The sequence below is a fragment of the Amblyomma maculatum genome, chromosome 9 (genome assembly GCF_055883805.1).
Source record: "Amblyomma maculatum isolate TAMU_Amacu chromosome 9, ASM5588380v1, whole genome shotgun sequence".
NCBI classification, from domain to species: domain Eukaryota; kingdom Metazoa; phylum Arthropoda; class Arachnida; order Ixodida; family Ixodidae; genus Amblyomma; species Amblyomma maculatum.
Window position 1 is genome coordinate 77,732,008 of NC_139352.1, and position 15,430 is coordinate 77,747,437.

At 48.3% G+C, this 15,430-nt stretch overlaps 1 protein-coding gene across 7 annotated transcripts in view; it reads left to right on the forward strand.

Annotated features, from left to right (window-relative positions):
- The window catches only part of shot (dystonin-like protein short stop), a 217,874-nt gene that overhangs the window by 131,106 nt on the left and 71,338 nt on the right, over positions 1-15,430 (forward strand). For all 7 annotated transcript variants that reach the window (XM_084579140.1, XM_084579142.1, XM_084579135.1 and 4 more), the window contains 11 exons: positions 5,051-5,217; positions 5,638-5,753; positions 6,084-6,565; positions 7,651-7,877; positions 8,630-9,410; positions 10,137-10,406; positions 11,230-11,292; positions 11,903-11,994; positions 12,081-12,195; positions 13,970-14,147; positions 14,345-14,502. In XM_084579140.1, the coding sequence (XP_084435266.1) occupies positions 5,051-5,217; positions 5,638-5,753; positions 6,084-6,565; positions 7,651-7,877; positions 8,630-9,410; positions 10,137-10,406; positions 11,230-11,292; positions 11,903-11,994; positions 12,081-12,195; positions 13,970-14,147; positions 14,345-14,502 (2,649 nt within the window). The remainder of the gene's footprint in view (positions 1-5,050; positions 5,218-5,637; positions 5,754-6,083; positions 6,566-7,650; positions 7,878-8,629; positions 9,411-10,136; positions 10,407-11,229; positions 11,293-11,902; positions 11,995-12,080; positions 12,196-13,969; positions 14,148-14,344; positions 14,503-15,430) is intronic.

The window sequence follows — 15,430 nt, forward strand, 5'->3', positions numbered from 1 at the left end:
CCACGCGCTGTGCTGTTGGCCCGATTCATAGTGCCCATTGGACCCTAGGTGACCTCTTGACGAAAGGCTCCACTTTGTAGGTTAGGCGGCTCCAAAGAACGTCGGTCGCTGCGCGCTGAGATAGGGTGTCTAGCTGAGAGGCGCGCGCGGCGTGTTCCTGCGCCGCCAGCTCTGCTAGCAGGATGCGCTAGGCGGCAGCTCTCGTTTACTGGACTCGGTTACCACAGAAAAAAATAAATAAATAAATAAATAAATCGGGAAATGTTTCCCCCTTCCGTCAGAGAGGCTCGCTTTGACCTACGACCTCTATATCCGTGTTTGCAAGCGTAAACGTCCGCCAGTCGTCGAGCAAGAGCGGCTTTATTGCTTACCGCGTTTCATGGTTAATTACACACGACGGAATCTGCACACCCAGCGCAGATGGAACAAAGTGCGTGGCACTGAGGAAAGGCGAGGTTGAAAGACGCACGTGTCGTCTCGGGCGCTCCACACTGTTAACTGAAATGCAGACGGAAACGATCCTTATAATCGAATTTTGTTTCTCACCAGTTTCGCTTTCAACGGTCGAGCGATGGCTGTGACGTCAAAGTCAAGTCTAGGTCACGTGAGGGATGAATAAAACAGCGATATAATCGTTCCTGTATCGTTTTAATTCATCAGAGCGCGAAAGCCAGCCTTTCTGAAGGACAAGAATTACAAAACATGAATAGTCAGCGATTATATTGCTGTTTTTTCTTTTTCTCATGCCGCGCGTGACCTAGACTTGATTGTGACGTCACAGCCATCTCTCGGCTGCTGAAAGCGAAACTGGTGAGCTGTCGGTTGACAAAATAGTTGCTGTTCTTGTCATGAAACCGTAGTACCGAAGCCCGCACCTTCTTGATCGTGCCGCCAGTCTCCGCATGTGGCGCGACGGTAAACGCGCACTTTCTTTTGAACTGTTAAAACGCACGTGCGTTCTCCGCCTTTTTTTGAATAACGCTTCGTTCGGGAAGTTTCTGGGCTGGAGCGCTGACAGGAAAACGAGGCGCATGTGTACGCACAAGGCTTGTTAGGATGGTCTGCCGCGCGGAGGAAATGCAATTACAGCGGGCTTATCTCGAGTCCGCAAATGGGCCGCGCGGCGTCGTTCAAAAGCTACTGCGCTGGGATAGTTCTCCGAAACTCTGCCCCGTCCACCTTGCAACCCCCCCCCCCCCCCCCCCCTCGCCTCCTTTTTTGAAGTGAATGTCGCGGTACAGCTGGGCTGGTAGAACGCACTTTTTCTTTCTTTCTTTTTTGTGTGTGTGTGGGGAGGGAAGGGGGGGGGGGGGGAGCCTGTAGTGTATCTGCAACAACTTTTTCCAGGTGGGAGTGGTTGATGGTTGAGGTTTAATTAAGTAGTGGTGTGGGCCGAAAATATATTGGTTCATGCTTAAATGGAGCAGGATTTGGAGTCAACATTGCGGCATGTGCCACTTATTTGCTCAGGAGTCCAGGAATGTGATATTTTACGGCTTTGCTGGTGGAACTCCTAATTACACTGAGCTAAAAATGTGAAAACCCCTGAGTTTTACTGTTCAAGTGTCTAGCATGCGGTAGTGATGTGTACATGGTTGTGCGTGCACATGCTTTGTTGCCGCTTTCAGTCAGAAACTTTAACCGTGCTATTTTTCTAAACAAGAAAAGGCGAACACCCTGTTCTGTTCTTTGGTAGTTTGTGTCAGATTATGGTCTTGTTGTACCTTATGCAGCCTTTGATTTCAGTAGTGTGGATTTTGTGCATTCCATCTAGTTAGAAACAACCAGTGATCAAGGTTGAACCAGTGTACTTCTCTTGAATACGTTACTCAAATTTCGTGGCTGGGCATGTTGGCACTCAGGCCTGGAAAAAAAAAACGGGGTGGTTTTTGAGTGTTCTTATGGTGTTGTTGAGTTCAAGAGGGTACTGCCTTTAGGGGCCTTTGGTCACATGGCTTAATAAATGGCCGCACTGTGCTGCACAAGAGAATACTAATGAACTGTAGCTCGCAGTGAATGTGTCATGCATGACTAACCTTGCACTCGTGCTGATTTGATGCATATGAACCATGTAGCATATGATATATGTTTTCAGAAAGAGATTCTGTTCAGCGAATACAGGGTTGGGGGGGGGGTCACTATCTATTGCTGGGTTTTAGTCATCTTTTTTCATTCTTTATGCTGGTGTGTGTGGTTTTAACATTTTCACAACATTAGCTGAAAAAAAAAAAAATCAGCATCAGGATTTTAGGATGAGTCCTGCTTGATTTCAAGCAGTTGAAATCATAATGGGTTAGTGTACAAAACCTTAATGAGATCATTGAGCACGCTTTCCTTGAGATATCTGCATGCTGTTCCGCAGCATTTGTACTGTGAAGTGTTTCCCTCATATGCGAAGCTAATATGCATTGTTTGTTTTTTTCCTTCCAGATTGATACTGTAAGCATGAGGTTTTGCATGTCTGTTCTGTCTTTTGCGTGAGCCTCTTGCCTTATTGTTCAGTTTGTCAATTAACGTCCTGAATGGGCTTAAAGCAGCTGTGTCTGGTGGTATTTGTGAAGTGTTTTAATATGCTGTCTTGGCGACAACATTTCTAGTTTGCTGCGCGAAGAACATATATTAATATGTGCTTAGACGGCACCGCTTGTGTCGTGCTCCCTTGGCATTTCCATCTTTTGTAATGCTTATAATTCAGTCTCATAGCTTCAACTTTCTGACGGCTTGAAAAGATCATGAGGGGCTGACACCAATATATCAGTCAAATGTCAGATTGCATAAGTTGGCTCTGCAAAACACTGCCTAATAAAAAGAAAACAATTTCATGATGGCGTGCCACTAGATGCGCATATAAAAAACACTAAATCAGATTCTGCTTGCGCTGTAGTCTACATGCGGTCATGTTGAATCATTGGTGGACATTGTTATTGAGGGGGTCCTTTTTTTCTGGGTGTCCCTTCAGTTCTTTTTTGTCGTTCTTACTGGTTTCAGAGCAATAGAAAAATACACGTGCCTTTTGATGCCACAGTATTGCACAGTGCCACAAGTTCTTCCTCTTATCTAAAAACTTAGTTGTCTGGAGTACTACCTATCTGTACCATCATCATCATCATCATCATCATCAGCCTGATTATACCCACTGCAGGGCGAAGGCCTCTCCCATATTTCTCCACTTAACCCGGTTCTGTGCTAGCTGCATCCACTTGACCCCTGCGAACTTCTTAATCTCATCCGCCCACCTAACTTTCTGCCGCCCCCTGCTACGCTTTCCTTCCCTTGGAATCCAGTTTGTTACCCTCAGCGACCATCGGTTATCCTCTCTTCGCACTACATGTCCTGCCCATGTCCATTTCTTCTTCTTAATTTCTACTAGAATGTCGGTAACTTGAGTTATTTCTCTGACCCACTCTGCACGCTTTCTATCTCTTAATGTTACCCCTACCATTTTTCGCTCCATAGCCCTCTGGGTTGTCCTCAACTTAAGTAGAACTCTCTTGGTTAGCCTCCACGTTTCAGCCCCATAGGTGAGTACAGGCAAGATGCAACTGTTGTATACTTTCCTCTTGAGCGATACTGGTAAGCTGCTAGTCATAATCTGCGAGTGCTTGCCAAATGCGCTCCATCCCAATCGTATTCTTCTTGTTATTTCCTTTTCGTGGTCCGGATCTGCGGTTACTACCTGTCCTAAGTAGACATATTCGCCTACTACTTCCAGTATTTCGCTACCTAATGTAAACTGCTGTTCCTTCCCGAGGCTGTTGAACATTACCTTAGTCTTCTGCATATTGATTTTCAAGCCTACCTTTCTACTTTTCCTGTCTAGGTCATCAATCATTATTTGCAGTTCATCCCCCGAGTTGCTTAGCAAGGCAATGTCATCAGCAAATCGCAGATTACTGAGGCGTTCTCCATCTACCCTTATCCCTAACTGCTCCCATTCCAAGTCTCTGAATACTTCCTCTAAACAAGCTGTGAATAGTGCTGGGGAGATTGTGTCTCCTTGCCTAACACCTTTCTTTATGGGAATTTTGTTACTTTCTTTATGCAGAACTATGGTTGCTGTGCAGCCACTATATATATCTTCCAGCACTTTCACGTACGGCTCGTCTTCGCAATGCCTGCATCACCGCCGAGGTTTCAACTGAGTCTAATGCTTTTTCGTAATCAATGAATGCTATGTATAAGGGCTGGTTATATTCCAAGCATTTTTCTATCACCTGATTGATGGTATGGATATGATCGATAGTAGAGTACCGTTTCCAAAACCCTGCTTGATCCTTTGCTTGATTGCAGTCTAAGGTTGTCCTGATTCTATTAGCGATTACCTTAGTAAATACCTTATACGTAACAGACAGTAAGCTGATTGGTCTGTAATTTTTAAGGTCCTTAGAGTCCCCTTTCTTGTGAATGAGGATAATGTTTGCATTCTTCCATGGTTCCGGTACCGTCGATGACACCAGGCACTGTGAATACAGGGTGGCCAGTTTTTCTAGCACGATATCTCTCCCGTCCTTCAGCAAATCTGTAGTTATCTGATCCTCTCCAGCTGATTTCCCCCTTTTCATAGTTTCTAGTGCTTTCTTGACCTCGTCCTTCGTCACTGGTGGAACGTCTGACTGTTTTTCCCTACCGCCAATCTCATTACGGTCCTGACTACTTTGGCTACAGTAGAGATCTGTATAGAACTCCTCGGCTACTTTGACTATCTTTTCCATATTAGTGATGACGTTGCCCGCCTTGTCCCTTATCGCATACATCTGGTTTTTGCCTATGCCCAATTTCTTCTTTACCGCTTTAAGGCTTCTCCCGTTCTTTACCATCTGTACCATTTGAGCAAAAATTTGTTACATAAACCTGGAAATATGAAGGGCAGAATTTGTGGCTGTAGTTTGCATGTTTTTGAAGTTTGCTTTTTTGCATGCAACAGGAGTTCGAAAATTGCCGGTGTGTGTGTGTGCACGGATCAGAATCAAGAACTGGTGCTTCTGTCGCAACAAAAGGGTCCATCTTTCTTACACTGTCGGTGTCTTGCGGTACGCTCCTTTCTGTGCAGATCTCTGACATCACCTTCACCCAGAACAACGAGAGCCTAACAGCAAAGGATGCCCTCCTTCGCTGGGCTCAGCGAACCACCGACCGGTATCCAGGCGTCAAGGTGCGGGACTTCACCTCGAGCTGGCGCGATGGACTGGCCTTCAATGCAATCATTCACCGAAATCGGTGAGACTGCTTTTTATGCCGTTTGTATGCTGGTATTCTGCACTTCCTACTGCAGTAGCCAGTCCTTCCTGTTTAAGGGTCATGGCTCTGAATTGGGTGTTGGCTGATGGTTCCTAGCTCTCAGTGTTATGGCAGTATCAGCCCTTGTGGAAAATATTGGTTTGTTGCTGTTCCGGTGTGTTTGTCCAGTGAAGCAGGCTCTATTGTCTCAGTTCATTTTAGATGTTATCACTGTATTTGTACCTTGGGTACTATCGGCTTTCACTGACTTATTGGCATGCATTTTAGCATTGGAAATATACTTCCTGTGCATCTAAGAGCCTTGTGGAACTTGCTGTGTGAACGTACTGCATGTCTGCATGAGAACAGCTTCTGGATCTGTCAGCTTCCCTTTTTGTTTTTCTTTTTCTTTGTGATCAGACCCGACCTTGTGGATTTCCGTTCGTGCCGGACGCGAACGGTCCGCGAGAATCTCGAGGTGGCCTTCTCAGTTGCCGAGAGAGAGCTCGGCGTTACAAGGCTCTTGGACCCCGAAGGTGAGCCTTTGGTTTTTGCCTGCTTTCAAGTGGGGTTGCCTCCTTGTTTCTGCAAAGAGTTCAGTGACCAGCAGCATGACATGATGCATTTAGAAACACATGGTAGCACAAGGCATCTGCTACGGCAGACCTAGTTATGCGTGGGGCCAGGGACAGCATTAGTGAATCTCGTGGTTGCATTGACAGGAGGGCAGTATGTGTGGAACGGCGTGGGAAAGGACGTGCCGGACAGAAAGGAAGAAGGGTGGAGGTTCATGGTGGCGTAGCAAAGCGTTCTGTAGCTGTGCCACCGACGAAATTTGCCCATTAATGGCATTCTCCAAAACGCAGATGTGGACACTCCTCAGCCGGACGAGAAGTCCCTCATCACATACATCTCGTCGCTGTATGACGTGTTCCCTGAGCCAGCGAGCCACCACCCGTTTGCGGAAGACGAGAAGCTGCGCAAGGCGGAGGAGTACCGGGAGCTTTCGAGCAGCCTGCACACATGGCTGCGCCAGAGCACCGCCACGCTGCAGAGCCGCAGCTTCCCACCGACGCTCTCCGAGGTGAAGCAGCTGCAGACGGAGAATGTGCGCTTCCGCCAAGAGGAGGTGCCTCCGCGGCAGCAGGATAAGCAGCGCCTGCACAAGCTGTGGCGCGACGAGGTCCACTCACTGGTGCGGGAACAGCGGCTCCACGTGGATGCCGAGCTGACCCCCGACAACCTGGAGGCATCCTGGCAGCGCATGCTGACTGCGCATGCTGACCGGGAACGCGCCCTGCGGGACGAGGCAGCGCGACTTGAGCGGCTGCAGAGGCTTGCTGAGAAGGTATGTCGATGCCACTTAAAGGGACACTGGGGATAAATGGAAGTTATTTCACGTTATACTAAGTGGCACGGGCCGAGGCTCTTTATTTTTCTTTCCTTTTCTGCCTCAACATAACATATATATGTCATTAGAGTATCCTAGTGGCACGAGCAGAGGCATATTATTTTCTATTACTTTTGGGCAGCCTCACCACAATATATGCATTAGAGTATGGCTTCTCTAGTATTTTCTTGGTTGGAACATGTTACGAAACAAAATAAAGCCATCACCAACAGTTTTTGATAGTGGAATGATGTTGAGGTCACTAGTTTTTTACTCAGATTTCTCTGCTATATCGTCATTAATTTCTGAATTGTGATTGCTGAGTCTCTTTGGTCTTGAAATGAAAATCTGGGTCGAGTGCTGATAAAATAGAATCCAGTTTGGTTGGCAACAGGTGTGTCTTTCATGGCTGGACAAATGTCAGCATAGTCGAAAGGCCTGCAGAATTGATTTCAGGCTGAAATAAAAAATTGTAAGGATTGGTACTCCTTGCCCCTTCAGATTGTGTCTCCGGCTTGGCTAATTTATGGTTTCAGGTACCCAGAGAGGTGCTAGCTGTCATTTAGCAAAACTGCTGACACTTGAAATGGCTACTAGTTATGTGTCACTCAGCCCCGTGTAGTAATTAGTGGCTCATAACTTCCTCTCAACATCTTGTGACCAAAGAACGCCTGTACCTCTGCAAATTTCGTATTTATCATTTCACATCTTGCATGTGTAAAAAGCTGCTGGCAACTGTTTTCCCTTAGTGTGCTTCAGTTAAGCAGGGATAAATGAAAACTGGCAGCGCATTTTAGCATATTCTTATTAAGATTTGTGACAATTTTCTGATGCATACTGCATCCGAGATCTTTTTTTTTTCTTTATTTTTAATCTGCGCTTGGACTGGTAATTAAAGTTGCACTGTAATTGTGACTCTGACAGATCACACTGTTCCTCCCCTTCCTTTGTTTCTTGATGAAACTTGAAAAACCGTTGTCGAGTGGCGTACATTGTCGCTGAGTTGAATAGTAGGCAGTAAAATGTGTTGGGAAATCTGACAGGTTCATCGTGAGGCCAAGTCCTGTGACAACCGCCTCGATGATGTGGAAAGGCGCATCGCAGAGGAGGAGCCGCGGCTTGGGCGGCTTCACCCGGCCGACGCCAAGCGCGTTTGCGACCAGGTGGAGCGCGACCTGCGCCACATCGAGGATACCCTGAAGACCCTCTTCCGAGACGTGCAGCTGCTTTTCGACGGCCGCTACCATCGAGCCTCGGAGCTGCACAAGCTGTGAGCACTCCCGTTTTCTCCCTCCACACAGAATCTCTCTCTTTTTTCATCAGAGGTACTTACAGAGGTGCAAGTTTACTCGGTACGTCCATAGAATGTATGCGTTTTCATGCATTTTTTTTTTTATACAGATGGCTCCAACATAAAAGGGAATATAGTTAGCTTGCACACTACTACTCTATTGCTACTTCCTCAGTGAAGCTGCATATGTGGTGGGCATTATCAATCAGGAATTTATCAGGAGAAGAAAAATTTGGAAAGCTAACACACATGCACTCGTATCACTGATGGCTTTACTGTTGGTGCTTTGTCAGAAACTCTTTCTTCTAAGGAAACGTATGTGTGATTGATGTGCCAGATAGTAGTTACTGTTGAGCCGTGCCGTGGTGTGGTGCAGTGGTTAGGGTGCTCAACTACTGTGTCCAAGGATACGGGATCGAATTCCAGCCTAGGCGGCTACTTTTAGGTGGAGGCAGAAAGTAAGGCATTCATTTTCTGTGCGATGTCAGTGCACATTAATGAACCCCAGGTGGTCGAAATTTCCGGAGCCCTCCACCTGGCGTCTCTCATAGCCCGAGTCATTTTGGGACGTTAAACCCCATAAACTAATCAGTAGCTACTCGAGAGAATGTTGAGAGGCACAGCTTTGTCTGGAAGAAGCAGAAGGAGCCTTCTTGTCAAGACTTGATTGTTGCAAGAATGTGGTAGCTGAGAAGCCAGACTGATAGAAGCCCCTTCTTCCCTTCCCCCAGGGTGCAAAAGCTTCATGAGCGCTGGTCCAACCTGCGGCTGGCCTACCAGCAGCGGCTGCTGGCACCACTCACCAGCAAGCAGTACAAGCTGGAGGAGCGCAAGGTGACCAAGCAGCGACAGGTGATCTCAGAGAGCCGGCTGGTGGAGACACACGAGTACCTCAAGTTCCTGCAGAGCTGCCTCGACTGGGTGCAGGAGAAGCTGCGGCAACTCGAGGCAGCCGACTGGGGCTGTGAGGTGCCGGCTGTGCAAGCGGCCCTTGAGCGTCACCAGGCCGACCACCGGCTCATTGATCAATTCCAGAAAAATGTGGACATGTGCATCTCGAGGCAGGGCCATTTCGAGGAGGGCAGCGAGGAACGCGCCCAGTATCAGAAGCAGCTGGCGCAGTTGGAGCGCGGTTACTCGGAGCTGCTGGTGCTTTCCAACAAGCGCCTGAGCGACCTGGATGCGCTGCTCGAGTTTGCCCAGTCAGCAGCGGCCGAGCTGCGCTGGCTTTCCGAGCGGCAGCATCCGGAGGTGATGCGTGACTGGAGTAGCCCCACGCTGAACTTGGTGGAGCTGGAGCAGCACCAGGGCACACTGACGGCCGAGGTGGAGGCACGCGAGTCGGCCTTCAACGCGACACTGGACCAGGGCTCGTCTCTGGTGCGGCAGCAGCATCCGGCCGCACGCGCCATCGAGGCCCAGCTAAGCGCGCTGCAGGCACAGTGGGCTTGGCTGCTGGAGCTGCTGCGGGCTCTCGAAGCTCATCTGCGACATGCCGCACACTACCACCAGGTGAGGCGGTGCCCAGAAGCAGTATTCAGTGGGTGGTCGTGTTGTGTGGGCTGGCTGCTGTGAGTATCTGGAAGCCACTGGTGTGCATTTGTCATGGCAGCTTTTTGTCATGGTGCTAGCTTTTCTGGGTGTCATTGACTTTTTTTGGTCCTTAGTGCACTATACTTGAGCTAAAGTGTTTCCAAGCTTGCATTTGCTGAACTTCATTGAAATTACTAGCTGCATTGCTGTACACCTACTGTTCAATGCTGTTAATAGGCAGCAGCTTAAGGCAGATAGTGGGCACTGGCGAAAAAACTTGGTAGGTTTCTTCCTTTTGTGGCAGTCCCATCCCCAGAAGACATTGATTTTGTCTTTTCTCTGTACTTTTACCTTTGCAGTGTAGCTTCGGTAGTTTTTTTGCTTTGGCCTGTCCAGGCGTTTATTTCTTTATTTCTGTTTAATTTGACTTTTGTGCAAGGATCAGCTGGTGCCTGTATACCAAAGATGTATGCAGATACCAAAGATGTATACAGATGCGTTCTTATAGTGACGACATGTTATGCTTCTTACAAGCTAACTCTATAATTCACTGGTTTTCATAGTTGAAGAACACGCTTACTTGAGGGTGAGGACTATGTTCACAGATTGGTTAATGTGTTAGTTTTTCTAATCTCCGGTTTTTCTTCGTGCCTGTGCGTAGCCTACAGGCAGTGTTTGACCTGGGCCTGTTTCTGTTGTGCGCAGTTCTTCAAGGAGGCTCGCGAGTGCGAGCAGTGGTTGCAGCGCGGAGAGGAGCGACTCAACACGACTTTCAGCCGACCCAGCTTTTCGCTGGAAGAGGGCGAGCGGCTGCTGCAGCAGATGCAGGAGCTGCGCGAGGACTTGGCGCGATACGCGGGCATTGTCAACGCGCTGCTCGAGCGCTCGCGTCAGGTACTGCCCCTCAAGCAGCGCCGTGCGCCCTTGCCCCGTCCACTGCGGGTCACCGCTGTCTGCAGTTACAGTCAGCTCAATGTGAGTGGTTTGCTTGTTGGTGCCGCGAAAGCTCAACGGGCTAAAGTGGCCATTGTTGCCTTTCTCTTTAGTGAGCCTCCACTATGAGTTTGTTTAAAGAGTGCCAGAGTCGAAAGAAGTTTGTGGCAGTGAAGATACTTGCTACAGCAGGCTTAGTTGCAGTCAGTTGCACAGGAGGGTGCTAGTTTATCGTGCAGTTGTGAGAACAGACAGTGAGGGCTGCTGGGGACGGGACGGTATGGGGAAGGATGGATGAGGGATGGTAAAGGAGAAGGAATGCCAGAGACCAAATGTTCTTGGGGTGATGAAGATAGTGATGCCAAGGTACCAGGGACTAGGCTAGGGCAGAGGGTTGAGACCGTCCGTTGACCTTGACATAATAATGATTCACAGTGTTCTGTATTCTAAAATGATTTCTTTCAGAGGTGAGAATTTGTTGTTTCATTAAATTAGACCTCTCGACAGCAGGCATGTTCGGTGAAACTAGAAGCAAGACAAGTGTTAGCTGGATCATTCTTGTAACTGCAGGGCACTTTCCAAACAGATAAAAGCATGTTGGATGGCGTATGGAAATATTCTCTTGTTTAAAATTTGTCCTGTGCCCACCGCGTTGGTTCAGTGATTAATCCAGGTGGTCAAAATTTCCGGAGCCCTCCACTACGGCGCCCTCATAGCCTGAGTCGCTTTGGGACGTTAAGCCGTGTGAACGAAACTAAGCCGAAATTTGTCCTGCACTGTGTGAGGGGTTTGTGGCTGCCTGTAGGAGTGAGCTCAATGTTGGGCTTTGTCTTCGTTGCTGATGTTGGTTTTTCTTTTTGCCCAGATGACGGTGGCTCGTGGCGAGCAGTGCTGGCTACATGACAATACCCAGAGAGACCGATGGAAGGTGAGCCTGTTTTGCTTTACTCTTGCTGCAAATAGGTAATTTTAAAAGAAAAAAATTATCCTTTATTATGTGTTACCTCACAACCAAAGTTGATATTCAGTAACAGATGCCATTGGGAGCAAAGAGTGAAGCCTGCTTCAACTCAGAAACGAGCAGGGAATTGTGCCAACATTGACAGTTTTATTTTTTTTGTCAGATTTCTACATCAGTTCTCAATAAGAGGATTCAATGCTTCTTTTATCATACATTCTCCATCCTCCCTCCCTCCTTCTCCCCCAACTTGTGGGAAATTTTAATTCACTTCTTTATTTAAGTAGGCAGTTTTCCGTCATTCTTGTTATAAAATTGTCCTCCCTGTACCTGCCCCGAAAAGGAGCACCTCAACTCCCCCCTCCCTGCTCCCCTATTTTTGCATGACCCTGCCGAGATTCACTGGCATATTGTGCATGAGCTTTTGCACTTTGAATGGACATCTGCACATCCAGTGGCTTTTTTTTTTTTCTCCACGAGTAAACGATTCCTGCAGTAGCTCTCTTAGGACTACTGCTACAGCTACTGCGTCTGTGGGGTTGGGCTTAAGAGTTTTCCACTGCACATCTTTCTCCCTCAGGTGGCCAACTCCAAGGGGCATGAAGGCCAGGTACCAGGTGTCTGCTTTACGATCCCCCCTCCCAACCCCGAGGCCATCGAGCTGGCTGAGAGGCAAGTCCTGACTTCTTTTCTTGACTTCCGAGCCAGTCTCGATGGGAAGGCTGTCTCATGTCGCATATCCTTCCTTGTCCGTGCAGCCTCAAGCGCAAGTATGACCTTGTGGTGAAGCTGTGGACAAAGAAGCAGCACAAGCTGCGGCTCAACATGATCTTTGCCACCATCAAGATTGTCAAGGCCTGGGACCTCAAGACGGTATGTTGTCCCAAAGGGACAATGCTCCAGTTGGCAATTGCACATTTCCTCTGTTGTACAACTCACAGTTACTGCAGGCTTTGCACGTGTTTCATTGACTGTGTAGGGAATTTTGCAACGTGGTGCCCTGAAGACCGTTTGCCATTGAAATGGTTTATCGATGTTACATATTTTGTTACTTTCTTGCTTTTACCAACTATGCTTAGCTGTTTCAAGTTTTTATCGCATGTTCATTCAAGAAATAATGTAGCGTAGATACACGCACACAGAGAGTAGATGTATTAACAAATATTTACAGAGGGGTAGCTGACCACAGATGAACAACTTCGGGTCAGTGGTACCAAGCACGGACCACCCACACGTCATAGTCCGCACATTCCACACGCGAGCACAGCACTTTGTCCTCGTTGTCCCTTGACATAACTCCCGGCAGTGATAGCACCGTCCCGGTGCTAAGTAGAAGACTGATCAGGTGCATGGTACGGCTTGAGGTGAACTACGTGAACAACGTCAGTGGCAGGGCGGGTGGATGACTTTGAAGAATTGAGGGGGACAACCTCATATGTCACGTCGGTCACCTGATGAAGCACACGATAGGGGCCGTTGTACTGACAAAGGAGTTTCTCAGAAAGACCGACACGCTGAGAAGGAGACCAAACGAGAACGAGTGATCCTGGGGCATAGTGCACTGAGCGATGCTGGCAGTCGTAAACAGACTTCTGGTAGGTCTGGAAGGCCAAAATGTCTTGAATGTATGACACATACGATTTTATGGACGATTGCTTTCGGCATGCGAGCTCCTTTTGCGTGGCTAGGTGACGTCCAATTGGCTTACTAAACAAGTCAGAAAGTTTCCACTTGCAGAGGTCCCAACTGGTTAGTTCCTCCTCATGGGTCTCAAACCAGACCCTTGCAGTGCCCGTCAAGTAGAAAATGATGTTAGCAAACTTATGGTTAGGTCCCACCTGTTGTGTGCCCTCACGTGCTTGAACATAGCGAGCCAGTCCTCCACATCATTTAGTCCACTGCATTGAAGGTTCCGGGATCACGCGGGTGGGCAGTGATGATAGCGGGGGTGAGGGACGCCGATGGTGCGGCCCCATCGCTGGGCATGGCTAAAGAGCCGGGAAGCTGAAGATCGCTGCGGAGTTCCGTGCTTGCTGTAGGCTACCCAACACCTCCAACCAATAATGTTAAGGAGATACACGCCTACAGACAGGAGATCTATTAGTAACAAATATTTACAGAGGGGTAGCTGACCACAGACGAACAACTTCAGGCCAGCGGCACCCAGCACGAACCACCCACACGTCGTCATACTTGCGTTTCCCACATTCCACACGCGAGCGCAGCACTTTGTCCTCGTCGTCCCTTGACAATATGTTTTCCTCCAATTGTCCCACCCCCTTGCAGTAATGCCCTTGAGGTGCTGCAGGTACTTGTACAAATAAAATAAACAAATAAAAAGGGGAAAATAGATGTCAACAAAGGAACGAGAACGTTCCTTTGTCGACGTGATATTAGTGCCTCATACTTGTTAAGGTACTGTAGGTTTAGTGGACAGATACTGGCATCGTTTTCTTTTTTTCCCCATTGTTTCCTGTCTGCTGGGAGATGTCTTCTGCCACTGGTATTCTTAAAAATGTATGCAATGTGGTCATGTTGGATACAGAATATATACCCAAGGCTCGAGTGTGATAAGCCGTTTCAAGTTGTTATTTGGAGCTGATTGCTGGGGGGAAGGATTTCGCAAATGGCTGGCTGGTTGCTACAGTTCCGAGCCATGGAGCCAAGCCAGCGCGAGTCTATCATTCGGGCGCTCAATGAGGATGCCGAGAAGTTGCTTGCTGAAGGTGACCCAACTGACCCCGATATGAGACGTCTGCGTGAGGAGATTCGTCTTTGCAACAAGCTGTTTGAGGATCTTCTGGCAAAACTCCGTGAAGAAGAAGGTGAGTGTGTTTATTTTTTTCCGTGTACTCTATAATGCTTATTTAAGTGCATAATGGGAGACAAATTTCAACTAAGACTTGTCGAGCTCACTGCTGACTGTAGCAGTACCAGCAACTGTACCAGTGCAGCCTTGCGAGTAATTGGAAAAGTTCTATTTGCATCACAGCCTTGCTAACTTAAGCCTGTGTCATTTCAGCCGAAAAATCACCAGAGAGCCCGAGCCGCCGTTTTGCTGACCTGTCGGCGCGACTTGAGAAGCAGCTGCAGGAGAAGGAACGTACACTGAATTCGCGGGTGCAGGCGCCAATCCCACGTGATGTCGACAGCCTGGATGCCCTTGTGGTGCAACATAAGGTGGGTTCAACAACCTCCGTAACCTGTAAAGACATTGCAGTTTGGTAGGAATCACCTGTGATGTTTAAGATGTCCCGATGCCCGTTTTCGCACACCGTTTTGGTCAGAAAAGCGGCTGTCGCAAATAACCGCATTGGTCGAAGAGCGACAGCCAGAGGCCATTTAAGCACTGCTCGATTTTCTAGCCTCTCGACTGCCAACCGCAAATCACTAACCAATCAACGGTGCAGTTGAAGGGAACGGAAGCTGGTTTCACATCCAGCTTTTTGTTGCTGGTGAGCAGTCAAGGTCGACAAGTGTGAGATTAATTTGGGAAAGCGACCAGTGGGTCACCTTTGCCAGTGGGAACATCACCCGAGCTGAGCAGCTCCCTTGTCATGTGTGACAGCCAGCCGCGTGCCCTTCGCAACTCGCAGGTATGAGTGGGCCTTTAGGCTTCTCAGCAGGTGCAAATTACTTTAGCTGGCCTCACAATAGTGGCTTTATCTTGTTGAGTTCACCGGGAAGGGGGCACCACGTCCGAATTTATTGGAGAGTTGGAGGAGCGGTGGTCAAGCGTCCGGCCGAGGCGAAATCTCTAGATGTTCTGTATCGCTAGTATGGACACCGCCTTGTTCTCTTCGGCACGTGCCTGGAGCCAGCCATGCGCGTCCCTACGTTGTCTACAGATAGGCTGTATTTGAAAGTGTTTAGTCAGTCGAGTCATAATGACATTCTTGGGTGATGTCTGCTGTGAATTGTGAAGGTTTGCGTATGTGTGTTAACAGCAATGGTACGCGTCTAGGCTCTTGTCAGAGCCATTTATGGCAGGATATGTTGCTGACTATGAACATGGGCATTAAATATCGATAGCAAAGTTGCTGCACATGACAGGTGCTGGCAGTTGCAGTGACACTGCAAGTTGCACTTCATCGCCTTTGCATTTTCA